Genomic DNA, 27,816 nt, shown 5'->3' with positions numbered 1-27,816 from the left:
ACAGAACACTGTAAACATTCACAGAACTAAAAACATTAAACTGGTGACTTTCTTCAACAATAGAATGTTCATAAAAACTGACCACATGGAAGGCCAAAATGTAAATTCAACAATTTCAAAAATCAGTTATCACATACACAAAATTCTCTAATTGCAAAGCAATCAATTTAAAAATTGCTAGAAGACAAATACTGTATAGTTTTGCTTATATGTGGAATCCAAAAAATAAAACAAGTCAACAAATACACAAAAACAGATAAGATGAACAGATATAGAAAACAAACTAGTGGTTTGCCACATGGGAGAAGGGTGAGGGAGGTATGAAATAGGTGAAGGGGAGGTAAGAGGCACAAACTACTAGTTATAAAATAAATTAGCTACAGGGATGCAATATACAGCACAAGGAATATAGTCAATATTTTACACTAACTTTGTATGGTGTATAATCTATAAAAATAGCAAATCACTATTATACACTGACAACTAATGATTGAGTAACTCAATTATACAATTTTAAAATTCTCTTACATTTGGAACCACGTCTATACAAAACAGTTCAAAGAAAAAAAATTACAATGGAACTTTAGAAATACTTAGAATTGTATGATAAAATGACACCTATCAGAAATTATATTTTTATACAATAAGAACTGAAAATTAATGAGGTAAACATCCATCTCAACTAGTAAGAACATTAGAAAAACAACAAATCACAGAAGAGTAAAGGAGAAAAATGATGGTAAAAGCAGGCCTCTCTGGTGGCTCAGTGGTAAAGAACCCACCAATGAAGGAGACACAGGTTCAATCCGTGGTTCAGGAAGGTCTCAGGTGCGGTGGGACAACTAAGCCTGTGTGCCACAACTACTGAACCAGCGCTCCAGATACCATGAGTTGCAACTACTGAAGCCCATGCACCTAGAGTCCGTGGTCCACAACAAGAGAAACCAGTGGAATGAGAAGCCCATGCACTGCAACGAGAGAGTAGCCCCCACTCACCACAAGTGGAGAAGGCCTGTGCAGAGCAATTAAGACCCAGTACAGCTGTAAATAATTACAAGTAAATAAATCTTTTAAAAAATGTTAAAAATAAAAAATAATGAAACAGTAAACAAAAATATAATAGTGGCTCAATAAAGCCAAAACCTAGTTCTTTAAGAAACCAATGACCCACTCCAGGACAAACGACTCAAAGTGAGGAGATGGAAAAAGGTATTTCATACAAATGAAAATGACAATAAAGTGGGGGATGCAACACTCGTATAAACAAAACAGACTTCCAAACAAAAGCCATAAGAAGGCTAAAGAAAGACACTATATATAATGATAAAAGAATCAATACAAGAAGAGGATATTATACTCAATGACACATACACACTCAATATAGGATCATCTAAATTTATACAAATATTTATTTTTATATTAAAATTATATTTAAATACTTAAAATAAATAATTATATATAAATATAAAAACATATAAGTATATAAAAATATCATATTCTTTGCAGAGAAACATGGAGAACTCTATACAGTCAGCAAAAACAAGACTGGGAGCTGACTGTGGCTCAGATCATAAACTCCTTATTGCCAATTTCAGATTGAAACTGAAGAAAGCAGGGAAAAATCATTACATCCTTCAGGTATGACCTAAATCAAATCCCTTACGATTATACAGTGGAAGTGAGAAACAGATTCAAGAGATTAGATCTGATAGAGTGCCTGAAGAACTATGGATGGAGGTTCGTGACATAGTACAGAGGGCAGTGATCAAGACCACCCCCAAGAAAAAGAAATGCAAAAAGGCAAAATGATTGTCTTAGGAGGTCTTACAAATAGCTGAGAAAAGAAGAGAAGTGAAAGGAATAGGAGAAAAGGAAAGATATACCCATGTGAATGCAGAGTTCCAAAGAATAGCAAAGAGAGATAAGAAAACCTCCCTCAGTGATCAGTGCAAAGAAATAGAGCAAAACAATAGAGTGGGAAAGACTAGAGATCTCTTCAAGAAAATGAGTGATACTAAGGGAACATTTCATGCAAAGATGGGCACAATTAAGGACAGAAATGGTATGGACCTAACAGAAGCAGAAGATATTAAGAAGAGGTGGCAAATACACAGAACTATACAAAAATGATCTTCATGACCCAGATAACCATGATGGTGTGATCACTCACCTAGAGGCAGACATCCTGGAATGTGAAGTCAAATGGGCCTTATGAAGCACCACTATGAACAAAGCTAGTGGAGGAGATGGAATTCCAATTGAGCTATTTCAAATCCTAAAAGACGATGCTGTGGAAGTGCTGCACTCAACATGCCAGCAAATTTGGAAGACTCAGCCAGTGGCCACAGGACTGGAAGAGGTCAGTTTCCATTCCAATCCCAAAGAAAGGCAATGCCAAGGAATGTTCAAACTACCCCACAATTGCACTCATCTCACATGCTAGCAAAGTAACCTTCAAAATTCTCCAAGCATGCTTCAACAGTACATGAACCGTGAACTTACAGATGTGCAAGCTGGATTTAGAAAAGGCAGAGGAAACAAAGATCAAATTGCCAATACTCACTGGATCATTGAAAAATCATGTATTCCAGAAAAACATCTACTTCTGCTTTATTGACTACACCAAAGCATTTGACTGTGTAGATCTCAACAAACGATGGAGAATTCTTAATGAGATGGGAATACCAAACCACCTGACCTGTCTCCTGAGAAATCTGTATGCAGGTCAAGAAGCAACAGATAGAACTGGACATGGCACAAAAGATTGGTTCCGAATAGGAAAAGGAGTATGTCAAGGCTGTATATTGTCACCCTGCTTGTTTAACTTATATGCAGAATACATCATGCAAAATGCTGGGCTGGAGGAATCACAAGCTAGAATCAAGATTTCCAGGAGAAATATCAATAATCTCAGCTATGCAGATGACACCACACTAACGGCAGGAAGCAAAGAAGAACTAAAGAGCCTCTTGATGAGAGTCAAAGAGGAGAGTGAAAAAGTGGTCTTAAAATTCAACATTCAGAAAATGAAGATCATTGCATCCAGTCCCATCACTTCACGGCAAATAGATGGGGAAATAATGGAAACACTGAGAGACTTATTTGGGGGGGCTCCAAAATCACGGCGGATGGTGACTGCAGCCATGAAATTAAAAGACTCTTACTCCTTGGAAGAAAAGCCATGACCAACCTCAACAGCATATTAAAAAGCAGATACATTACTTTGCTAACAAAAGTCCGTCTAATCAAAGCTATGGTTTTTCCAGCAGTCATGTAGGGATGTGAGAGTTGGGCTATAAAGAAAGCTGAGTGCCGAAGAAGTAATGCTTTTGAACTATGGTGTTGGAGAAGACTCTTGAGAGTCCCTTGGACTGCAAGGAGATCCAACCAGTCAATCCTAATGGAAATCATTCCTGAATATTCATTGGAAGGACTGAGGCTGAAGTGGAAACTCCAATACTCTGGCCACCTGATGTGAAGAACTAACATTTGAAAAGATCCTGATGCTGGGAAAGATTGAAGATGGGAGGAGAAAGGGATGACAGAGGATGAGATGGTTGGATGGCATCACCGATCGAGGGACATGAGTTTGGGTAAGCTCTGGAGTTGGTGATGGACAGGGAAGCCTGGGGTGCTGCAGTCCATGGGGTCGAAAAGTGTCGGACATGACTCAGCAACTGAACTGAACTGAAATATAGAAAACAAATACTAACAGACAAATGGATGGGAATACAATAATAAAGGAGACTTTTTAAGACCTCACTGACATCAGTGAACAAATCTTCCAGACAGAACATCAATAAGGCAACAGAGATCCTAAATGATGTATTAGAACACTTAGACTTAATTGATATTTTCAGGACATTCAGTTCAGTTGCTCAGACTCTTTGGTTAATACAGTAAATTTTGTTGTTATATGTATTTTTTAATTGAAAAAATACTAGAAGTCACATATTAGCCTGCTGTGAACTTCAACAAACTCAAAGGCTACTGTCATGAGTTTAATTTTCTAGCCCAGGTCCTACCACTTCCACCTACCTTCTCAGCTTTATAAAAAATGTAGGCAAACAAGATAGAGACAAGTGACAGGGGGAAAACAACAGCTCCCTTATCTTGATTTCTTTCTCTTATTTGCCAAGGACCTCCCTAAGTTAGTTTTCAGATCCCAAAGAAGCTCATATTATCTTTTTTTAAATATTTTACTTTTTAATTAATTTATTTAATTGGAGGTTAATTACAATATTGTGGTGGGTTTTGCCATATATTGACATGAATCAGCCACGGGTGTACAAGCCATGGGTGTATATAGCTGTACCTGTGTACAGCCACAGGTGTTCCTTGTTTGGAACAAGGCTGTTCCAAACCGTCCTCCCACCTACCTCCCCATCCAAATTCTCTGGATTGTCCCAGTGCACCAGCTTTGAGTGCCCTGTTTCAAGCATCGAACTTAAGACTGGTCATCTATTTCACATATGGTAATATACATGTTTCAAAGCTATTCTCTAAAATCATCCCATCCTCACCTTCTCCCAAGAGTTCAAAAGCCTGTACTTTATATCTGTGTCTCTTTTGCCGTCTCGCATATAGGGTCACTGTTACCATTTTTCTAATTTCCAACATATATATGCGCTAATAAATTGTTATTGGTGTGTTTTCTTTCTGACTTACTTCACTCTGTATAATAGGTTCCAGTCTCATCCACCTCGTTAGAGCTGACTCAAATATGTTCTTTTATAGCTGAGTAATATTCCACAGTGTATATGTACCACAAGTTTCTCATCCATTCATATGCAGACAGACACCTAGGTTGATTCCATGTCCTAGCGACTGTAAACAGTGCTACAATGAACACTGGGGTACATGTGTCTCTTTCAATTCTGGTTTCCTCAGTGTGTGTGCCCAGCAGTGGGACTGCTGGGTCATATGGCAGTTCTATTTTCAGTTTTTTAAGGAATCTCCACACTGTTTGCCATGGTGGCTATAATAGTTTGCATTCTCACCAACAGTGTAAGAGGGGTCCCTTTTCTACACACCTCCAGCATTTATTGTTTGTAGACTTTTTGATAGCCGCCATTCTGACCAGCGTGAGATGGTACCTCATTGTGGTTTTGATTTGCATTTCTCTGATGATAAGTGATATTGAGCATCTTTTCATGTGTTTGTTAGCCATCTGTATGTCTTCTTTGAAGAAATGTCTGTTTAGTTCTTTGGCCCATTTTTTGACTGAGTTGTTTATTTTTCTGGTATTGGGCTGCATGAGCTCCTTGTGGGTTTTTTGAGATTGAAAGTTGCTTTGTTTGCTATTATTTTCTCCAATTCTGAAAGCTGTCTTTTCAACTTACTATAGTTTACTTTGTTGTGCAAAAACTTTTAAGTTTAATTAGGTCCCACTTTGTTTTTTTTGCTTTTATTTCCATTACTCTGGGAGGTGGATCATAGAGGATCCTGTTGTGATTTATGTCAGAGTGTTCTGCCTATATTTTCCTCTAGGAGTTTTATAGTTTCTGATTTTACATTTACATCTTTAATTTAATTTGAGTTTAATTTTTTGTATGGTGTTAGAAAGTGTTCTAGTTTCATTCTTTTACAAGTGGTTGACCAGTTTTCCCAGCATCACCTGTTAATAAGATTGTCTTTTCTCCATTGCGTATTTTTGCCCCCTTTGCCAAAGATAAGGTGTCCATAGGTGCGTGGATTTATCTCTGGGTTTTCTATTTTTTTCCACTGATCTATATTTCGGTTTTTATGCCAGTACCATTCTGTCTTGATGACTGTAGCTTTATAGTATAGTCTGAAGTCAGGCAGGTTGATTCCTCCAGTTCCATTCTTCGTTCTCAAGATGCTTTGGCTATTCGAGGTTTTTTGTGCTTCCACACAAATTGTGGAATTATTTGTTTAAGTTCTGTGAAAAATGATATTGGTAGCTTGATAGAGATTGCATTGAATCTATAGATTCCATTGTGTAATATACTCATTTTCACTATGTTGATTCTTCCAATCCATGACCATGGTATATTTCTCCATCTATTTGTGTCATCTTTTGATTTCTTTCATCTGTGTTTTACAGTTTTCTAAATATAGGTCTTTTGTTTCTTGAGGTAGAATTATTCCTAAGTATTTTATTCTTTTTGATGTAATGGTGAATAGGGTTGTTTCCTTAATTCTTATATCTATTTTCTCATTGTTAGTGTATAGGAATGCCAGGGATTTATGGGCATTAATTTGGTATGAGTTTGGTTTAAATAGTTGCTATCCTGACAGGTCACCATCACTGTAACCTGCTTCAACACCTGAGTCTACTCTCCTACTGCCTTGTATCAGGAATCCTGACAATTCCCATAGCAGCCTGAAAGCCAAACATGCAACTTGGAGGCTGGGCAAAGGTTTTACAGCAAACCCACTAAATCGAAGGATACACTCTAACATTACACTCTCTCTTCTCTCCCTTCCTTTAATTGTAAGAGGCGCCAAACCCAAAATATTCAAGCCAAAACGTCTCACTAGAAAATTTCAAAAACATCTTTGACAAGGTATCTATTAGTCTGCTTCTCATCCAGTGGATGAAGCCCTTAACCTAAAAACAGCTCTGCATTTTTGCTTTAACACATACCTGATGATGAAGCCAGAGTCCTGTTAAAAGTGTCTCCATTTGCTCCAGAAGAATACCTATCCTGTAAGAAAAAAGAAAACACCAGTTTTATACTTTGAATAATAACAATGAGTAATCTATCTCATAAATACTAGAAAGTTTTAACAACTTTTTTTGTCCAAAACAAAATAGTTAAAGAATGTAAGATTTCCTGGGTCACTGCATGTTCTTTTATTTACTACTCTAAAACACCTTCACTTTAAAATTGTATGTATAGCATACTAATATATCACTTAAAACAATAGTCAGCAAACTATAGCCACAAGCCAAATCTGGTGGGCTACCAGTTTTTATAAATAAAGTTTTATTGGAAAAAAGCCATCCTCAATTCATCTAGGTATGTAACAGGCTGCTTCCTCTCAAACAAGTTTCCAATACTAAAGGCAAAACTTTTGAACAGAGCTCTGAAATTCTTCAAAATCAAATTCAATAACTGAAGCACAAAAAGTGATCTCAAATTTACAGATAACACTTCAATTAACTGGCTGAATTAGAAAAATCACAATATTTTTGTCAAATCAGTTTCTTTAAACAAACCTAAAGCTGGAGGGAGTATACCAAGGTAGGTATTAACATCGTCAGGTAATACTTATGCTCCAAAATTTCTTTCACAAAAGACACTGACTGTTAAAAACTACCTTTATAAAGCTCAAAAGACATTCAGTTATTTTTCTAACTTACTAAAAACATATGATAAAATCTTTGAAATGGCTTGGGATTTTGATAACTGCTACAGTAAAATGTTCCAATTTATGATTACCGTAGATGATAAGACAAACAAGAACATTAATCCAGCTTTCCCTATTTAAAGTGAAACACTGAAGACTTTTTTTTCTCTTTTCTAGTATCCAAAATACTACTGGACGAATAGAGCCCCCAAAGAGGCTAGTTTTATAAGTGTTATAACATTCAGCTTCATATAACTGATAAAAAGTAATGAAACACTCTGGCACCAAACAACTGAAAAATTATTGTTACCAAACAATCTTCAGAAGACGGAATTTAACATCCCACACACATTCTAAGGCAAATTTTGAAAAAAAAAAAAGTCAATAGAATTCATCTTTCATCATAAAAATCCTTAATAGTTTTCATAACCTTAATAATAAAGTAACTTCATATTCCCTTCCAGCTACTGTACCATTTCTCTGCTCTGTTATAGGCAAAAAAATTTGTCTACATTTGCTGCCTCTGTTTTCTCACATTCCATATTTCCTTCAAGCTACTCTTGCTAGCCTCCATCCTCACCTCTGCACTGAAAAAGCTTATAGTAAGCATATTATGTAATAAAATTACTACTTTTAAGCTTCATCCTGCCAGAGCTCTCAGCAGCATTTGAAACAACAGACTATCTACTTGCTTCTCTGGCATAGGGAACACATCCTTCCCAGGTTTTCCTCTTGCCCCATGGCCACTCCCTCCACAGTCTCCCTTGCCAGCTCCCCAGCTAATGTACCTTTAAAATCAAAGTGCCCCACAGTTCATGGCAGAGCCCTCTAAGTCTGTTTTATTCCATCCAACTTTACCCACTCCACTCTCACAGATTTAAATCCTATTAAAACAGATAAATTCCAGATTTGTACCTACAGCTCTGATCCCTCTCCTAAGCAACAACTAATGACTAGTATCCTTACTTAAATCTTTGCTTAGGCATCTGAAATTCAACACTGCAAATACAGAATTCTTGATTTTTTCCCTCCCAAATTGGTTCATCTTCCACATATTTCCCATTTCAGTAATGAGCACCATCATCCATCTACTTGCTTCAATATAAAAACTTAGCATCATTCTCTCTTGCATTCCCCATATCCAGGCCATCTAGTTCTATCAACTCTATGCCCACTTCTATCGTGAGGGCCCTCTCCCTCTCTTCCTTTTCTCTTTCCTCCTCAGATTTCACTTTCTACAAATGTTGCTTTATCTTACTATAGTTTAGCCATGCTAGAAATGTGTTGTTGCTCAGCCACTCAGTCATGTCTGACTCTTCGCGACTCATGCACTGCATCACGACAGGCATCCCTGTCCTTTACCATCTCTCAGAGGTTGTTCAAAGTCATGTCCATCGAGTCACATGATGCCATCCAACCATCTCATCCTCTGTCATCCCTTTCTCCTCCTGCCATCAGTCTTTCCCAGTATCAGGGTATTTTCTAATGAGTCAGCTCTTTGAATCAGGTAGCCAAAGTATTGGAGCTTTAGTAACAGTCCTTCCGATGAATATTCAGGATTGATTTCCTTTAGGATTGACAGGTTTGATCTCCTAGCAGTCCAAGGAACTCTCAAGAGTCTTCTCCAACATCTCAGTTCAAAAGGATCAATCCTTTGCACTCAGCCTTCTTTACGGTCCAACACTCACATCCATGTATGACTATTCAAAAAACCATAGCTTTGTCTAGATGGCCCTTTGTTGACAAAGTAATGTCTCCACTTTTTAATATGCTGTCTAGGTTGGTCATAGCTTTTCTCCCAAGGAGCAAGCATCTTTTAATTTCATGGCTGCAATCACCATCTGCAGTGATTCTAGAACCCAAGAAAATAGTCTCTCACTGTTTCCATTGTTTCCCCATCTATTTGCCATAAAGTGCTGAGACCGGATGCCACGATCTTTGCTTTTTGAATGCTGAATTTTAAGCCAGCTTTTTTACCCTCCTCATTCACTTTCATCAAGAGGCTCTTTAGTTCCTCTTTCGCTTTCGGCCATAGGGCTGGTATCATCTGCATATCTGAGATTATTGGTATTTCTCCCGGGAATTTCGATTCCAGCTTGTGCTACATTCATCCTGGCATTTCACATGATGTACTCCACATATAAGTTATATAAGCAGAGTGACAATATACAGCCTTGACGTACTCCTTTCCCAATTTGGAACCAGTCCATTGTTTCATGTCCAGTCCTAACTGTTGCTTCTGGCCTTGCATACAGGTCTCTCAGGAGGCAGGTCAGGTGGTCTGGTATTCCCATCTCTTTAAGAATTTAACACAGTTTGTAGTGATCCACACAGTTAAAATCTTTAGCGTAGTCAATGAAGCAGAAATAGGTAATTTTTGGAACTCTCTTGCTTTTGATATGCTCCAATGGATGTTGGCAATTTGATCTCTGGTTCCTCTGCCTTTTCTAAAACCAGCTTGAACATCTGGAAGTTCTCGGTTCCTGTTGAAGCCTAGCTTTGAGAATTCTGAGCATTACTCTGCTAGAGCATGAGATGAGTGCAACTGTGTGGTAGTTCGAAAATTCTTTGGCATTGCCTTTCTTTGGGAATGAAATGAAAACTGACCTTTTGCAGACCTGTGGTCACTGCTGAGTTTTCCAAATTTGCTGACATATTGAGTGCAGCACTTTCACAGCATCATCTTTTAGGATATGAAATAGCTCTATACTAGCTATAGTAGCAGAGAAGGCAATGGAACCCACTCCAGTACTCTTGCCTGGAAAATCCCATGGATGTAGGAGCCTGGTAGGCTGCAGTCCATGGTGTTGCTAGGAGTCAGACATAACTGAGCCACTTCACTTTCACTTTTCACTTTCAGGTACTGGAGTAGGAAATGGCAACCTACTCCAGTATTCTTGGCTGGAGAATCCCAGGGACAGGGGAGCCTGGAGGGCTGCTGTGCATGGGGTCACACAGAATTGGACACGACTGAAGCAACTTAACAGCAGCAGCAGCTACAGTAGATTGAATAACGTCCACTCAATGATATCAAGCCCTAATTTCTGAAAAATGTGTTGTATTATTTGAAGAAAAAGCAGTTCTGGCCGATATAACTAAGAATTTTGAAATGAGGAGATTACCCTGGATCATCTAAGTGGGCCCTAAATGTCATCACAAGTGTCCTTATGAAAGGCCAAGGGTATTAACACAAACACAGAGAAGGCCCAGTGAAGACAACAGAAAGAGATGCAGCCACAAGCCAAGGCTGCCTATAACCACCAGAAGTTGGAAGAAGCATGGATTCTCTCCAAGAGCCTACTGAAGGAAAACAGCACTGCTGAGACCATGGTTTCTAACTTCTGGCCTCCAGAACTGTAAGAGAAATTTTTCTGTTACTGTAAGCCATCTAGTTTGTGATAATTTATTATAGCATCTATAGGAAACTAACACATTGTACTTCTTCCAGTTGTCCTGATACCCTAAGTTTGTTCTCTCTTCAGATCTCTGCACGTCATGTGTTACTGGGACTCTTTCAGGTCTCCGGCTCATGAGTCATAGTCTCAAGGAATATCTTCCTTTCCACCTGATCTAAATCTACCCATACCAATCTTCTTCTCCCTCTCTCCCTCACACACAGAGAGTTTCCTGATTATTTTATTACTATTATTATTTAAGAATTTTCACTATTAGTATATGATTTTTAATGTGCTTATTCTGTCTCTTCCAGTAAAATACAACATCCATGCCAGCAAGCCCCTTATCTATCATGTTTACCACTAGCTCCAGCATTTAATAAGGCTCAAAAAAACATGTGGAATGAGTCTTAGGTCTTAACATTACCTATTTTTAGAACACTTAGCTATAAAACATTTATAACCTCTTTACACATCCAAGTGAACCAATTTAGAAATTTTAAAACTTAACATTATTTCAAATACTATAAATTTCAAAATAATAATTGTGGATGGACTAATTATCTTAAGCAGTTTCCACTTTAATCACAAGAGTATATATGCCTTCTGAAATATGCCAGAAAAAAGGAAAAAAGTTCAGACAGAAGAGACGAGTGTGTATACTCATCAGTGGTTTAATATGAAATATTACAACTAGCAAGCAAACCCAGTATCCTGTTACAGTCATCACGCTCATTCATTTCATCTCTCACCCCAACAAGCGTGCGCACAATATGCAAACGCCTAACAGATGGCGACTGCAGCCATGAAATTAAAAGACGCTTACTCCTTGGAAGGGAAGTTATGACCAAACTAGATAGCATATTAAAAAGCAGAGACATTACTTTGCCAACAAAGGTCCATCTGGTCAAGGCTATGGTTTTTCCAGTGGTCATGTATGGATGTGAGAGTCGGACTGTGAAGAAAACTGAGCGCTGAAAAATTGGTGCTTTTGAACTATGGTGTTGGAGAAGACTCTTGAGAGTCCCTTGGATTGCAAGGAGATCCAACCAGTCCATCCTAAAGGAGATAAGTCCTGGGTGTTCATTGGAAGGACTGATGCTGAAGTTGAAGCTCCAATACTTTGGCCACCTCATGCGAAGAGTTGACTCGTTGGAAAAGACCCTGATGCTGGCAGGCATTGGGGGCAGGAGAAGGGTACGACAGAGGATGAGATGGCTGGATGGCATCACTGACTCAATGGGCATGAGTTTGAGTAAACTCCAGGAGTTTGTGATGGACAGGGAGGCCTGGTGTGCTGCGATTCATGAGGTCTCAAAGAGTCGGACACGACTGAGGAACTGAACTGAACTGAACCATTTCTGGACTACTGTAACTGCTAGATTACCAAATATTTCTCAACCTCACATTTTTTATTATTCTATCCCCACATAGTACACTCACTTCAAAAACTAGCACTGGGAAGTTCTAAAAACTACCAGAAAAGCAACTTGTTATTTCAAAATTATATAAGCCTGTGTTAATACTAAATCTCCAAAGGATCCTTAGAAGCATTCAGAAAAGGCTTATCACATAATAAGAACCTCCTGCATAGCACAGGGAATTCTATTCAATACTTTGTAAAGACCTATATAAGAATAGAAGATAAAAAAGAATGAATATATGTATATGTATAACTGACCTATTTTGCTGTACAGCAGAAACACAACATTGTAAATCAACTATACTTCCGATTTTTTAAATTAAGAAAAGGCTGATCACAGATATTATTACCAATCCAAGATGATCTCAGAGCCAATACAAATTGCACAAAAGGGAAGCCCAGTTGCTTCTTGAAACAGAAATCCAATTACAACAACCAATCAAATGGTGCCTTTAAAAGAAAACGGGCTGAAGACCTCAGATTTCTCCTACATAAAAATGTCATGTGTTCATCCTTAGCTTCTACACATCTTATTCAACGAAGATAAGCGAACAAAGTCACTGAATGCATCATGTTCCTTCAAGTTAAGTAGGTCAAACTACTAACTGCACACCTAGCACCAGGTGTTAAGTTGTGGACAAATGCAAAAAGTTTACTACAAATTGGCCCCACACAGATATGTACTAAGAATCGTAAGGTAGAAATGTTAACATTAATATTAATATTAACATTAACAGTATTATTAACTAATGTTAACAATGTAATTGAATATTAACATTAACATTAATATTAATTAATATTCAATCAGTACGACCAGCATTGAGAAACAAAGTATGTTACTGAATAGCACAAAGACTCCCAAAAGGTAAACCTGGAAGCCTGACAGTTGACCATCCTCAATTTCAGACCCCCTTTGCAATAACCATGCACAACATTCTACAGTGCAGTATACCATTTGAATAATACTTAGTTAAAACAAAATCTCATAGTAAGAAAAAGTAAAAATTAGACAAGTTCAAGTGGAAGAACATCTGTACCTATGAGTTAAACTGTGTATTACAACTAATCTACCAAGAACCTGGGAAGAAAAGAACCATAGAAAATTATTTGACCAAGTAATTCCATTTTTGAAAAAAATACTCCCAAATTAAACAATAAACTGTAGCTATTCATGACAATACTACAGTGCAAAGATAACACTTTAATTTCTACCAAAAGAAAATCAATTATGCTTTGGTAGTTCTAGTCCATTAAGTACCACACACCCATATGAAATTATTTTTAGGAAGTTAGTAATATGGAATAGCTAGTGCTGAAGAGTGAAAAAACTGAAATCAAAAATTACTATTACATACAATCATTAGAATCCATGGAAAAATGTGTTTGGGAAATATAGAAGAAAATTGACTAAAACCTCAACAGAGCATTTGTGCTAGTGAGCGAGACTATAGGTAATATTTGTCCTCTTTTGGTCTTACAATATTCTTATGATATTGTAACATAAAGAAGACTATAAAAAGATAACATACAAAGAAGTTATTTCTAAAAAAAGTCCCAAAGCAAGAAACATGATAAATTCAGATTAACAACCTTAGGTATTTTAATCTAAAGTTTATATGCAAACAGGCCAAATTCAAGAAAGACAAAGAATTAAATTTTATGTTTTGGGGTAAATTAAGAATTTCTATTAAGACATCACTTGAAATAGAAAGTGGCAGAACTGACTAACATAAATACAAACTGGAAATCCTAAGAGGAAAACAAATTGACTTTTGGAGACATTTTCAAGTAGATAAAACTTATGTAAAAGCAATCCATTAAATACACTGTCTTCCAAAGTAGGCTTTCTTCACCATCTTAAAGTCAAAACTAAAATCCAAAAACCCACTCCATAATCCCCTCAGGTAAATTTCAGTGTAACTCTTCAAAAGCTATTGAGGAAAAAGATCTGCAGATTTGTACATCTGAAGATCAAACGGATGTTACCATCTGAATCAACCTAATGTTTTCATCTTGAGAGCCCTGCTTATATAAAACCAAATTTCAGAATTCAAACTGCCACCCAAAAACGAATTTTATTTTTCCATTTTCTATATACAACTGTATCTTAGAGACATTCAACCACATTAACACAAGCTTGCTTTCACCCACAGTAAGTTCTAAATCACTGAGATTTAAATTAAGTTGCTAAGAATATTATACCCGTTTTAGGTTTTAATTATTAAATTATGTCAGACTGTTTTCTTCTATTTGAGGCTTAGCATGCTTCATCATTCCCTATAAGACAGTTAATAACAATCACATGGAGAAGCACAGCATGCTTCTCACTACAGATGAACTTTCTCACCACAGAGATTTTCAACTCTGATAAAATCTGTAGCATTCAATAACTACAAACTTTAAATTTTATTACCTTCTCAAATACAGGAACATAGGAAGACACATGAGGGTTGATTAGTTCTGCTTCCCAATCTTCATCTCCCATGGCGGCTTCCAGTTCAGTTTTTATAGAAATACAAACATGCACATTTAGGCTCAGTCAGAATCAGAGATCAGAATTTTACCTTTAAAAGCATAAATCATCATTTCACACATATACCTCCAAGCTACACCATTAACTCTTGATCCTCCCCAAAAGTTTTTGCAAAAAGGCCAATTAAAGTTTTGTTTCTTACCGAGAGATACCATTTATATTCATCCTTCTGGCTCAGACGGTAAAGAATCCGGCTGCAATGCGGGAGACATGGATTCAATCCCTGGGTTGGGAAGATCCCCTGGAGACGGGAATGGCTACCCACTCCAGTGTTCTGGCCTGAAGAATTCCATGGACTGTATAGTCCATGGCGTCACAAAGAGTCGGACACGACTGAGCGACTTTCAATTTTTTATCTTTAAAAATTAGTTGAACCACTTATCTAATCACTCTAGCAATCACCATGTCCCAGTGGAGTTCAGGCGTTTCCCCAAAATCTGTTGACAGAATTTATTTTCTCACCGAAGGGTTCCCAATGCGTCTTAGTGAATATTAAGGGGGAGGGGAAATTTTTCAGATACTACTCCAGGTTTCTCCCTTCAAAACTGGGTACGACGTTTTGTGTGGGGTTTATTTAGTTTCTTTGCAGGGGTGGGGGGGAGTGACCAGGGATCAAGGCCTTGAAGTTTGGCAGGGAAGGAAGGGGTGATTAGGTGGCCCAAATGTCTCCCACAAACAACCAGTTTCGCCAAAGAGGGTGTATACACGAATAGTTCTACAACCATCCATGTTTAGAGAGTCTTTTTCTCTCAACACAGATGGTGTACTACCATGTGGTCAAAAATGCTCCTTCGCCTTTCCTGCAGGCCTCAACCCCAGACTTCGGACACGCACCGTGCTACTGGACCCTCCGGCAGGAAGCAGAAAGACCCCAAAGGACGGCTTCAAACCCCTGCCCACCCCAACCGTTCTTCACTTGGCCCGAAGTCCAGCTACAACTAGGAAGCCCAGAGCATTGGGATGAAACCCGTACTGGGAAAAGAGCCGGCAGCCCACTCACCTCTCTGCAACTTGCTCTCCCGGAGTCCTCACCGGCGCTGACGCGACTTAAACGGCTGCACGTGCACGACGCAGACTGCGTCGTCACGTGCACGACGCAGACTGCGTCTGGTGCGCCGATCCAACAACAAATGACACCAGGCGACGAGCTCCATCAGCCAATCAGCGTCAGGCAGCAATGTCGTCCCGCCCCCATCTCCTGCTTCTCCTACCGTATGTGTTCGCGTTCAAGGCCGCAATCAGCTGACCCATTATGTTCTGGACAGAGTGGCCCATTAGGCCTGGGGATACAAGGCTGACCGTGGGTCACTTTCTCTGGATTTTTCTGCGGGGTCCTCTATCTCGAGAGACTATAGAATTTTCCTATGTAAGCGCTGCAAGTCAAAGTTAAAAATAGAAGAGGAATTAAAACGTCCTCCTACCTACCTCTTTAAACTTTCTCTCCTTTTTTGCCTACTGCAGTCCCTGGCAGTTGGCCTCTATTTCTCAGGCGCTTGCTTCACATCCAGGGGGTTTCCAGGCACCTCAAAGTATGGCTGAGGCTCGGGGTGGTGGGGTATTTCTTTTTCTTCCCAGACCGAAGGATGAGACTGTCACGCCGATACCTAGGAGGCTGTGAAGTCAGTAACTTGTCTTACAGAGCTAGAGGTCGAATTCTTTGGGAAGGAGACACTCTCTGATCCAGAAGGAAGAAGTAAATTGTGCTGGTGAAGGTCGTTCGTTAGATTTGTGACCCACCTGTTTATATCCCCACTTACTGGCCAAACCTAAGGGTGTCCGAAGGTCATTTCGGTACTTACACTCGTCAACCAGTTAGTGTTTGTTCTGTCCCACAAAAAGTCAGGGAAATCTTTCCGTATTTTCCCATCCCTCCAAAAGGCATAACAGGCCGCTTGAAAAATACCATTTTTATTTTTGGCTTTATTTTCATCATTTTCCATGCTCTGAATCTTTTAATAAATCCCTGAATAGTTCAGAAATGTAAGTCCCAACACAGTCTGACACTCAGGCATAGAGGCTGAGGTACTTTATGGAACACTTTACACTTTCCAGCTCTTGAACCATCATTATTGATCTCTTTAATTAAAAATACTTATTTTCTTTGAATCCTTAAAAATATTTATTTAGTTAGCATCAAACTTTGTCAGACTATTATCAAGGTGAATTATGTTTAAAAGATTACATTGAACAAAAGTGAAATCAGAATATATTTTTAATTTTATTTTTTCATTTTTAATAATTTCTATTTTAAACAAAATTTTTACATCATACTCTTGAGGCATCTTATACTTTCAATCGTATATGTATGGGGGAGAGCTACCAACACTCTTTCTGATGCTCTGAATTTGTACACAGGGTCCTCTGACGTATTTTTACTCACTTTGAATTGAATGTTCTTTCAAAAATTTTTATGTTGTGGGAAAATATGTATCAGGTAAAAAAAACAAGATATGAAATTGTGTAGATAGAATGATAACCAACTAGATATTTTTATTTTAGGAATAGAAAGCTTGGAAATATTTTCTAAAATGAGCATATTTTTTTAAAACATTTGGCAAACATTCTCTGCTGTTAACTGTACGAGAGAAGAAATTTTTGTGCTTTCAGGTACTGCAATGAAATAGTTCTTTATGAAACACTCAATATAATCCTTGAGAGTTCCTGTTTAAGAAAAAGTGCATTCTGATGAGAACTAAAGTTCTGTACTGAGTAAAGGATAAACAATGGATAAAAATCATGCAATTCAAAAATTGAACGTAAACAGTGAAAAAAGACAAGCCCACGGTTTAGCAAACACTTGCTCGTTAATGGGTGTCCCAAGAAAATGAAGCCAGTATATTCTATTTTCTTGTTCTCACTAACAGATCCTAAGTTACTGGTGGTAATAAATCACAATGTATGGAAAAGGCAGGGATTCATTCATTAGTTAGATAGGCTTTAAATGAACACCTACTATATGTCAGGTATTATGCTAAATGTTTCAGGTAAAATTAGCTTCTCAAGGAACATTCTAGTGACAAGAATGGCAATGACCAATGGAATTTAAACCTTAACATTCTTATCTCAAAAGATTCCCTGGAAAGCTTATATAATGTTTCTCCGAATTTCCTAAATCCTTCTTTAATAAGGTAGGACAAGAGTTTCCTCAAAGCTGTCTCTCAGTTTGGAATCAATGTAGTTAGTTCAAAGTAATACATGTAAAGATGACTAATATTTTAGATTTTATGTTCCTAGCATTCTCTCCACATTATTCAAGTAATGATTTTTTTAGTTGATGTGTACTGTGCCTTGCACCATGTCAAGGCTATTAAAAATTCTTTTAATCTACCAGTAGTACATGGGGCTTCCCTGGTGGTTCAGTGGTAAAGAACCTGTTTCCCAATGCAGGAGACATGAGTTCAATCCCTGGGTCCAAAGACTTCCTGGAGAAGGAAATGGCAACCCACTCCAGTACTCTTGCCCGGGAAGTCCCATGGACAGAGGAGCCTGGTGGGCTACAGTCTGCGGGGTCACAAGAGTCAGACACAACTTCCTGACTGAACAACAACAAACAGTATAAAAATGGATTACCTCAGGTGGGGGAGAATTAGATGTTCATCTTTAAGGATTACAAATATTTGAGAATCTTTTATTATGCACATAACCATACAACAGGCTAAAAAAATTAAATACTGCAGGTTGGAGCCCTATAAATCAACACAAAAACAAGGTGGAATGGGTTATAATGTCTCAGACAGGACATCTCGTACTTGTGCAACATCTAAGGAAGAAAGCAACTTGGACAGGGGTTTTCAGCATACCAAGCAGGGTCCAGAGAGGCCAAAATATCTGAGTTTTTCAAGTAATGGCTAAGGCAGTGTTTATGAATGTATGGTACTCATACCACTGATTTTAGGCAACTCAGACAATTTTCATTTTGATAGTCATTTTAGTGTGTTTATTTAATATCTTAGTATATATTAGACACATTCATCAGTGCATATGTTGATAATGAACTCTGTTAGGGAAGCTTCGAGGTAACAGGCACCCTCTTTTATCACTGTTGGGGATGTTCCATGGCCTAAACCTTGAAGGAAGGGAATTTGACAACATCTAGCAAAATCACATGTGCATTTATCCTTGGATCCTGTAATCCTACTTCTAGAATTTATTTCAAAGATACACTAACAAAAATATAAAAGGACAACTCTGTTGTTCAGTTGCTCAATTGTGTCCAACTCGGCAACCCCTTGGACTGCTGCACGCCAGGCTTCCCTGTCCTTCACCATCTCCTGGAGCTTGCTCAAACTCATGTCCACTGAGTCAATGATGCCATCCAACCATCACATCCTCTGTCATCCCCTTTTCCTCTTGCCTTCCATCTTTCCCAGCATCAGGGTTTTTTCTAATGAGTCAGCTCTTCATGTCAGGGGGCCAAAGTATTGGAGCCTCAGTTCAGCATCAGTCCTTCTAATGAATATTCAGAATTGATTTCATTTAGGATTGACTGGTTCGATCTCCTTGAAGCCCAAGGGACTCTCAAAAGTCTTCTCCAACACCACAATCCAAAAGCATCAATTCTTTGGCATTCAGCTTCTTTATGGTCCAACTCTCACATCCATACATGACTACTGGAAAAACCATAGCTTTGACTAGACGGACTTTTGTCAGCAAAGTAATGTCTCTGCTTTTTAATACACTGTCTAGGTTTGTCATAATTTTTCTTCCAAGGAGCAAGCGTCTTTTAACTTCATGGCTGCATTCACCATCTTAGGTGATCTTGGAGCCCCCCAAAATAAAGTCTGTCACTGTTTCCACAAAGTTATTAACTGCAGAACTAAAAGTTAATGAGAAATAAGTCAAAAATCCCTCAATAGCAGACTGAAACATCCACCCATGTAGTTGAAGGGGCAGAAAAATTTTCCCTTCTTCCTTTGTAGCCTTTTTGGCTGTCCCAATAATTAAACTGACATTAAACAAAAGGAGAAAAACAATTTTAATTTCATACATACAGGAGTCACATAAAAATATGAGACTCAAAGAAGTGACCAGGGGTTTTCTTGGTGGCTCAGTATCAATATAATGTCCTTTCCCCATCTATTTGCCATGAAGTGACGGGAACAGATGCCGTGATCTTTGTTTTTTGAATGTTGCATCTCAAGCCAGCCTTCTCACTCTCTTCTTTCACCCTCCTCAAGAAGTTCTTTAGTTCCTCTTCACTTTTTGCTATTAGAGTGGTACCATCTGCATATCTGAGGTTGTTGATATTTCTCCATGCAATCTTGGTTCCAGTTTATGAGTCATCCAACCTGGCATTGCGCATGATGTACTCTGCACAGAAGTTAAATAAGCAGGATGACAATATACATCCTTGAACTGACTCATTGGAAAAGACCTTGATGCTGGGGAAGACTGAAGGCAGGAGGATAAGGGGACGACAGAGAATGAGATGGTTGGATGGCATCACCGACTCAGTGGACATGAGTTTGGGTAAACTCCAGGAATTGGTGATGGACAGGGAGGCCTGGGGTGCTGCGGTCCATGGGGTCACAAAGAGTCAAACAAGACTAAGCTACTGAACTGAACTGAGACCCTAAGCAGGTTTTGATCATATTTAGGAGCCGTCATTTACTGGAGTTAAAGATTAAACATTTTGGCAGTGTTCCTTTCACGCAACATCTAGAGTATAATGGAGTTCTTTTGCCAGACGTACTAAATCTGGAGTGAACATAGTTTTCCATTCCACCCTCATAGTTTTTTCTAGAAGGAAAAAGTCCCAGTTCTGCCAATTAGTAAACATAAGAGTTTAAAACCACTCAGGTGGATGGAACCATGAAAGACCCAGTATTGCCAAAGCAAACATGAGGAAAAAGAACTAAGTTACAACCCTCCCAGACTTCAGACAATACTACAAAACTGTGATAATCAAAACAAAATGTTACTGGCAGAAAAACAGACATATGGATAAATGGATTAGAATAGAGACCCAAGAAATAAACCCACCTCTGGTCAGTCAATTGTCAACAAAGGAGGTAAGTACAATGGAATGAAAATAAAATGGAGAAAGGACAGTCTCTTCAGCAAGTGGTGCCGGGAAAGCTGGACAGGCACATGTAACAATGAAGTTAGAATATTCTCTCACTATATGCAAAAATAAATTCAAAGTGTTTTAAAGACTTACATATAGGCATGCTACATGAAACTCCTAGAAGAGAATACAGGCAAAACATTCTCTAAAATAAACTGCATGAGTGTTTTCTAGGGTCACTCTCCCAAGGCAAAAGAAATAAAACAAAAATAAACAAATGGAACCTAATCAAACTTATAAGCTTTTGCACAACAAAGGAAACTATAAACAAAGTTCAGAAAGAGAACCTATGGACTGGGAGAAAATATTTGCAAACAATGCAACCAACAAGGACTTTACTTCCAAAATATTAAAACAGCTAATGTAGCTCAATAGCAGAGAAACAAACAACCCAATCCAAAAAATGGGCAGAAGATCTAAACAGACGTTTCTCCAAAAAAGACATATAGATGGCCAATAGGCACGTGGAAGCTTCCACTCCCATCAGGAAGCTTCCACAAGCCTCTTATCCTTATCCATTAGAGGGCAGACAGAATCAAAGCCACAATCACAGAAAACTAACCAAACTGATCACATGGATCACAGCATTGTCTAACTCAATGAAACATTTAGCCATGCTGTGTAGGGCCACCTAAGTTGGTGGATCATGAAAAAACGTGGTTAACTGGAGAAGGGAATGGCAAACCACTTCAGTATTCTTGCCTTAAGAACCCCATGAATAGTATGAAAAGGCAGAAAGGCAGGACACTGAAAGATGAACTCCCCAGGTTGGTAGGTGCCCAATATGCTACTGGAGAGCAGTGGAAAAATAACTTCAGACAGAATGAAGAGACAGAGACAAAGCAAAAACAATGCCCAGTTGTGGATGTGATTGGTGATGGAAGTAAAGTCTGATGCTATAAGGAACAATATTGCATAGGAATCTGGAGTGTTAGGTTCATGAGTCAAAGTAAATTGGAACTGGCCATACAGGAGATGGCAAGAATGAACACTGACATTTTAGGAATCAGTGAACTAAAATGGACCAGAATGGGAGAATTAAATTGAGATGACCATTATATCTACTACTGTGGGCATGAATCCCTTAGAAGAAATGGAGTAGCCCTCATAGTCAACCAAAGAGTCCAAAATGCAGTACTTGGGTGCAGTCTCAAACATGACAGAATGATTTCTGTTTGTTTCCAAGGCAAACCATTCAATATCACAGTAATCTATGTCCCAACCACTAATGCCAAAGAAGCTGAAGTTGAACGGTTCTATGATGATCTCCAGGACCTTCGAGAACTAACACCAAAAAAGATGTCCTTTTCATCATAGGGGACTGGCATGCAAAAGTGGGAAGACAAGAGATACCTGAAGTAACAGGCAAATTTAGCCTTGGAGTACAAAATGAAGCAGGGCAAAGGCTAACAGAGTTTTGTCAAGGGAACTCACTGGTCATAGCAAACACCCTCTTCGAACAACACAAGAGACAACTCTACTCATGAACATCACCAGATGGTCAATATTGAAATCAGACTGATAATATTCTTTGCAGCTGAAGATGAAGAAGCTGTATACACTCAGCAAAAACAAGACCAGGAGTTGACTGTGGCTCAGATCATGAACTCCCTAAGGTAATATTCACACTTAAATTGAAGAAAGTAGGGGAAACCACTACATGATTCAGGTATGATCTAAATCATATCTCTTAAGATTATACAGTGGAAATGACACATCATTCAAGGGCCTAGATCTGATAGACAGAGTGCCTGAAGAACTATGGAAGAACACTGTACAGGAGGCCATGATCAAGACCATCCCCAAGAAAAAGAAATGCAAAAAAGGCAAAATGGTTGTCTGACGAGGCCTTACAAATAGCTGAGTAAATAAGAGAGGCAAAAGGAAAAGGAAGAAAAGATAGATACACACATTTGAACGCAGAGTTCCAAAGAATAGCCAAGAGAAATAAGAAAGCCTTCCTCAGTGATCAATGCCAAGAAATAGAGGAAAACAATAGAATGGGAAAGATTAGAGATCTCTTCAAGAAAATCAGAGATACCAAGGGAACATTTCATGCAAAGATGGGCACGATAAAGGACAGAAACAGTATGGACCTAACAGAAGCGAGATATTAAGAAGAGGTGGCAAGAATACACAGAACGATACCAAAAAGATCTTCATGACACACATAACCACAATGGTGTGATCACTCACCTCAAGCCAGTCATCCGGAAATGTGAAGACAAGTGAGCCTTAGAAAGCATCACTATGCACAAAGCTAGTGGAGGTGATGGAATTCAGTTGAGCTATTTCAAATCCTAAAAGATGATGCAGTGAAAGTGCTGCACTCAATATGCCTGCAAATTTGGAAAACTCAGCAGTGGCCACAGGACTGGAAAAGATCAGTTTTCATTCCAATCCCAAAGAAAGGCAACGCCAATGAATGTTCAAACTACCACACAATTGCACTCATCTCACATGCTAGCAAAGCAATGCTCAAAATTCTCCAAGTCGTGCTTCAACAGTATGTGAACAGAGAATTTCCAGATGTTCAACCTGGATTTAGAAAAGGCAAAGGAACCAGAGATCAAATTGCCAAAATCTGCTGGATCATCGAAAAAGCAAGAGAGTTCCAGAAAAAAATATCTGTTTCTGCTTTATTGACCATACCAAAACTTTTGACTGTGTGGATCACTCTGTAAAATTCTTAAAGAGTTGGGGATACCAGACCACCTGACCTGCCTCCTGAGAAATCTGTATGCAGGTAAAGAAGCAACAGATAGAACCAATCATGGAACAATGGGCTGGTTCCAAATTTGGAAAGGAGTTCATCAAAGCTGTATATTGTCACCCTGCTTATTTAACTTCTGTGCAGAGTACATCATGAGAAATGCTGGGCTGGATGAAGCACGAGCTGGAATCAAGATTGCCAGGAGAAATATCAGTAACCTCAGATATGCAGATGACATGACCCTTATGGCAGAAAGCAAAGAGGAACTAAAGAGCTTCCTGATGAAAGTGGAAAAGGAAAGTGAAAAAGCTGGCTTAAAGTTCAACATTCAAAACATGAAGATCATGGCATCTGGTCCCATCACTTCAGGGCAAATAGATGGGGAAACAATGGAAACAGTGACAGACTTTATTTTCTTGGGCTCCAAAATCACTGCAGATGGTGACTGCAGCCATGAAATTAAAAGACACTTGCCCCTTGGAAGAAAAGATATGACCAACCTAGACAGCATATTAAAAAGCAGAGACTTGACTTTACCAACAAAGGTTCTTCTAGTCCAAGCTATGGTTTCTTCAGTAGTTGTGTATGGATATGAGAGTTGGACCATAAAGAAAGCTGAGTGTCAAAGAACTGATGCTTTTGAACTGTGGTGTTGGAGAAGACTCTTAAGAGTCTCTTCGACTGCAAGGAAATCCAACCAGTCAATCTTAAAGGAAATCAGTCCTGAATATTCATTGGAAGGATTGATGCTGAAGCTGAAACTCCAATTCTTTGTCTCCCTATGTGAAGAACTGTCTCATTTGAAAAGACCCTGATGCTAGGAAAGACTGAAGGCAGGAGGAGAAGGGGATGACAGAGGATAAGATGGTTGGATGGCATCAAAACTCAATGGACATGAGTTTGCGCAAGCTACAGGAGTTGTTGATGGATAAGGAAGCCTGGTGTGCTGCAGTCCATGGGGTTACAAAAAGTTGGACATGACTGAGCAACTGAACTGAACTGCTGAGGAACATGGAAAGATGTTAAAGATCAGTAACCAGTAGAGAAATGCAAAACAAAACTACAGTGAAATGTCACCTCACACCAGTCAGACTGGCCATCCTTAAAAGGTTTATAAATAATAAATCTGGAGAGGGTGTGGAAAAAAGGAAATAAATAGAATTACATATTATCCAATAATCCCACTCTTGGATCTATATTTGGAAATGACAAAAAGTCTAATTCAATAGATACATGCACTCCAATGTTCACAGCAGCACTATTTACAATAGCCAAGGTGTGGAAGCCAGCTAAATTTCTATTGACAGATGAATAGATAAAGAAGATATTGTACATATATACATATACATGGAATACTATGCAGCCATAAAAAGTATAAAATGCCATTTTCAGTAATATGGATAGACCTAGAGATTTATCATACTAAGTGAATTAAGTCAGAAAATGAAAGACAAATATCATGGTATCACTTATATGTGGAATCTAAAAATATGATATAAATGAACTTCTTTACAAGATAGTAATAGACTCACAGAAGTAGAAAACAAATTTATGGTTACCAAAGTAGGAAGAGAATGTGGGAGAGATTAGTCGTTCAGTTCAGTCTTCAGTCATGTCCAACTCTTTGCGACCCCATGGACTGTAGCACACGAGGCTTCCCTGTCCATCACCAACTCTCAGAGCTCACTCCAATTCATGTCCATCGAGTCGGTGATGCCATCCAACAATCTCATCCTCTGTCATCCCCTTCTCCTCCCACCTTCAATCTTTCCCAGCATCAGGGTCTTTTCCAGTGAGTCTGTTCTTCACATCAGGTGGCCAAAGTATTGGAGTTTCAGCTTCAGCATCGGTCCTTCCAATGACTATTCAGGACTGATTTCCTTTAGGATAGACTGGTTGGATCTCCTTGCAGTCCAAGGGACTCTCAAGAGTCTTCTCAACACCACAGTTCAAAAGAGATAATTAGAAGTAAAAGAAATTTAAAAGCTGCTCAGGTGGACTCAACATTTGAAGGAAGATGAGAATTTCATTTAAAAACATTCTGAAGTCAATTGTAATATTCATGAGCAGATTTATCAGATTTTTGTGTGTACGTCTGAATTTTGTGTCAATCAACAGGCTTTGGAAAAGCTCTACAAATTGCTCAATGAAGTCATCCAGCAATTGCCTGAGATTGATCGTATAATAAGTTAGCAGGCTGATTTCTCAGTTGTAACTCTAGAACTCTTTCAGGACCTTCACAATTAGGAGTTTTCATTCAATGCTGGGCTTGGCTATTGCCAACAAACATATAAACAAGCTGATATAAATCAGAGAAACCAGGTTATGTCTGAATCACTATATTAAAATCCTCAGCAAATCCACGACAACCTTCAGTTGCTTTGAGGAAATCTTTGGCTGTGGCCTGCAGTTCAGCTGGAGTCCAGAAAGTATGAGATTGAGCTTTTAGTCTCCAGATCCTCGAATGCTTAATTTTAATGTGATAGATTCTGACAAGTTCAGAGGAAAGCGGAGTGAGGGGAGTTTCAGAGAAAGAGGGAAGTTAAGTGAGAGAGTTAGTACTGGGACAATGGTAAAGTGGGAACACAGGTGGTGTAGAAGGGAAGGAGCAAGCTGGTGCTGAGGCAGAGAGACAAGACGGTGCCAAAGGCAGAGCCTGAGACAAAGAATGCAAGCAATAAGAGCCTGAGGCTTCTGGAACCATTTTAGCTTTCTTTAATCATTCGTTTGCCTCAGTTAATCTCAGTTTTATTTTCCAATTTTAGACTTCTGATAATTTCAGAAAACCTCAAAAATACCCATTGAAATAAGTGTTCCACTCAGTTCTGGAAAGTTCTGAGCTATTATAATCCAATTCTAATGAAATTAAGTTTGAGGATTTCAAGAGTTCCCCACAATGGCCACTGATCTTCTAACTTGCCTTTGATCAAGTCAGGCTATTTAGTTAGAAGTGCACAAGAGAAAGAACCTTGGTTTTAAACATAAAATTGGCCACAGTTTACACCCTCAAAATACTTAGATAACTGAGTGTACACCCTCAAAATACTTAGATAACTGGGATCCGATTTTCTAGATGTTTTTCCTTTAGCATAAAGAACAATTTCCAAACAGTTCAAACAGCTTACAGCAGAAATGTTCACAAACCCATTCTAGCCAATCTTAAGGAGACAGCTTGGCCCCTGAGGAGCCACGATAAAGGCCTTCTCGTCTCTTCTCCCATCTCCTCTCTCCTCTTCTTTTTCCTTCCTTCCTTCCTTCCTTTTTTTTCTTTTGTCAGTCTCCATAAGATAGCCCCAAAAGAATGGGCTGGAGGCTCAATCAGCAGTTCCATTTGAAGCAGCCCATTCCCAAAGAAATTGGGCCGAAGTCGTTTTCAGCCAACTTTGATTTAAACATCCTGATCTCAATATCAGACCAAAGTTCCAAACAAGTACTCAAAGCAAGTACTTCAAGTAAATCCCAAATACAGCCTGGAAGACTCCAAATCCTACAAGGGAGTAAGCTCATGTCCAGGAAAAGAGGGAAAGATCTCCTCTTAGAAGAATTCCAACTAATAAATGAGAATCTCCACTCTGAGATCTCTAGATGAGGACGTCAGGAAACTACAGTTCTGGGAACAAATCTAGCCAAATACCTGTTTTTATAAATAGATTAGAATACAGCCACCTCATCGGTTTACATACTGTCTCTGTTGGCTGCAGTCATGACACAAACACAGAACTGGGTAGTTGTTGACAGAGACCAAATGGCTGCTGCTGCTGCTAAGTCATTTCAGTCATGTCCCACTCTGTGCGACCCCATAGACGGCAGCCCACCAGGCTCCCCCATCCCTGGGATTCTCCAGGCAAGAATACTGGAATGGGTTGCCATTTCCTTCTCCAATGCATGAAAGTGAAAAATGAAAGTGAAGTTACTCAGTCGTGTCCAACTCTTAGCGACCACATGGACTGCAGCCTACCAGGCTCCTCCGTTCATGGGATTTTCCAGGCAAGAGTACTGGAGTGGGGTGCCATTGCCTTCTCTGACCATATCACTACAAAGCCTAAAATACTTACAACTAGGCCCTTTTCATAAAATGTTTGTCAGTTGTTGCTATCGGCCAAGAAAATAATTGCTGATGACCTGCAGTTCCTAAACTATGAGGTTACCACAGGGAACTCATAAGGACATCATAGAGCGTTTTAGATTTTTAAGGAAAACACAGCAACATCTGTCAGACGCCATGTGAACCAGCTTGAGATACTTCAGTTTTAACATTAGATCAAGCTAATTCTTTTGGCTAACATCACATCCTTGCAAAATTGAGTTTGCAACAGTTGCTATGATCTCAAGTAAGTGTCATGTAAAATCCAGTGTGGGACAGGACAT

At 38.8% G+C, this 27,816-nt stretch overlaps 2 protein-coding genes across 8 annotated transcripts in view; one reads left to right on the top strand and one right to left on the bottom strand.

Annotated features, from left to right (window-relative positions):
* LOC122689685 (probable ATP-dependent RNA helicase DDX4) overlaps window positions 1-27,816 on the top strand; it is a 727,334-nt gene that overhangs the window by 234,418 nt on the left and 465,100 nt on the right. The gene's annotated exons all lie outside the window — the stretch shown is intronic.
* LOC122689687 (probable ATP-dependent RNA helicase DDX4) overlaps window positions 1-27,816 on the bottom strand; it is a 437,080-nt gene that overhangs the window by 55,070 nt on the left and 354,194 nt on the right. For 2 of the 5 annotated variants that reach the window (XM_043896328.1, XM_043896329.1), the window contains exons 1-3: window positions 15,669-18,081; window positions 14,549-14,625; window positions 6,611-6,671 (exon numbers count right to left, since the gene is read on the bottom strand). The exons of the other annotated variants lie outside the window; for them this stretch is intronic. In XM_043896328.1, coding sequence (XP_043752263.1) covers window positions 6,611-6,671; window positions 14,549-14,620 — 133 coding nt within the window. In that variant the 5' untranslated portion in view covers window positions 14,621-14,625; window positions 15,669-18,081. Of the gene's footprint in view, window positions 1-6,610; window positions 6,672-14,548; window positions 14,626-15,668; window positions 18,082-27,816 lie in introns of those variants that run through there. 5 annotated transcript variants of the gene reach the window in all.

Source organism: Cervus elaphus, chromosome X (genome assembly GCF_910594005.1).
Source record: "Cervus elaphus chromosome X, mCerEla1.1, whole genome shotgun sequence".
NCBI lineage: Eukaryota > Metazoa > Chordata > Mammalia > Artiodactyla > Cervidae > Cervus > Cervus elaphus.
Note: the sequence above shows the minus strand (reverse complement) of the source record. Positions and strands in the feature narration are given on the sequence as shown.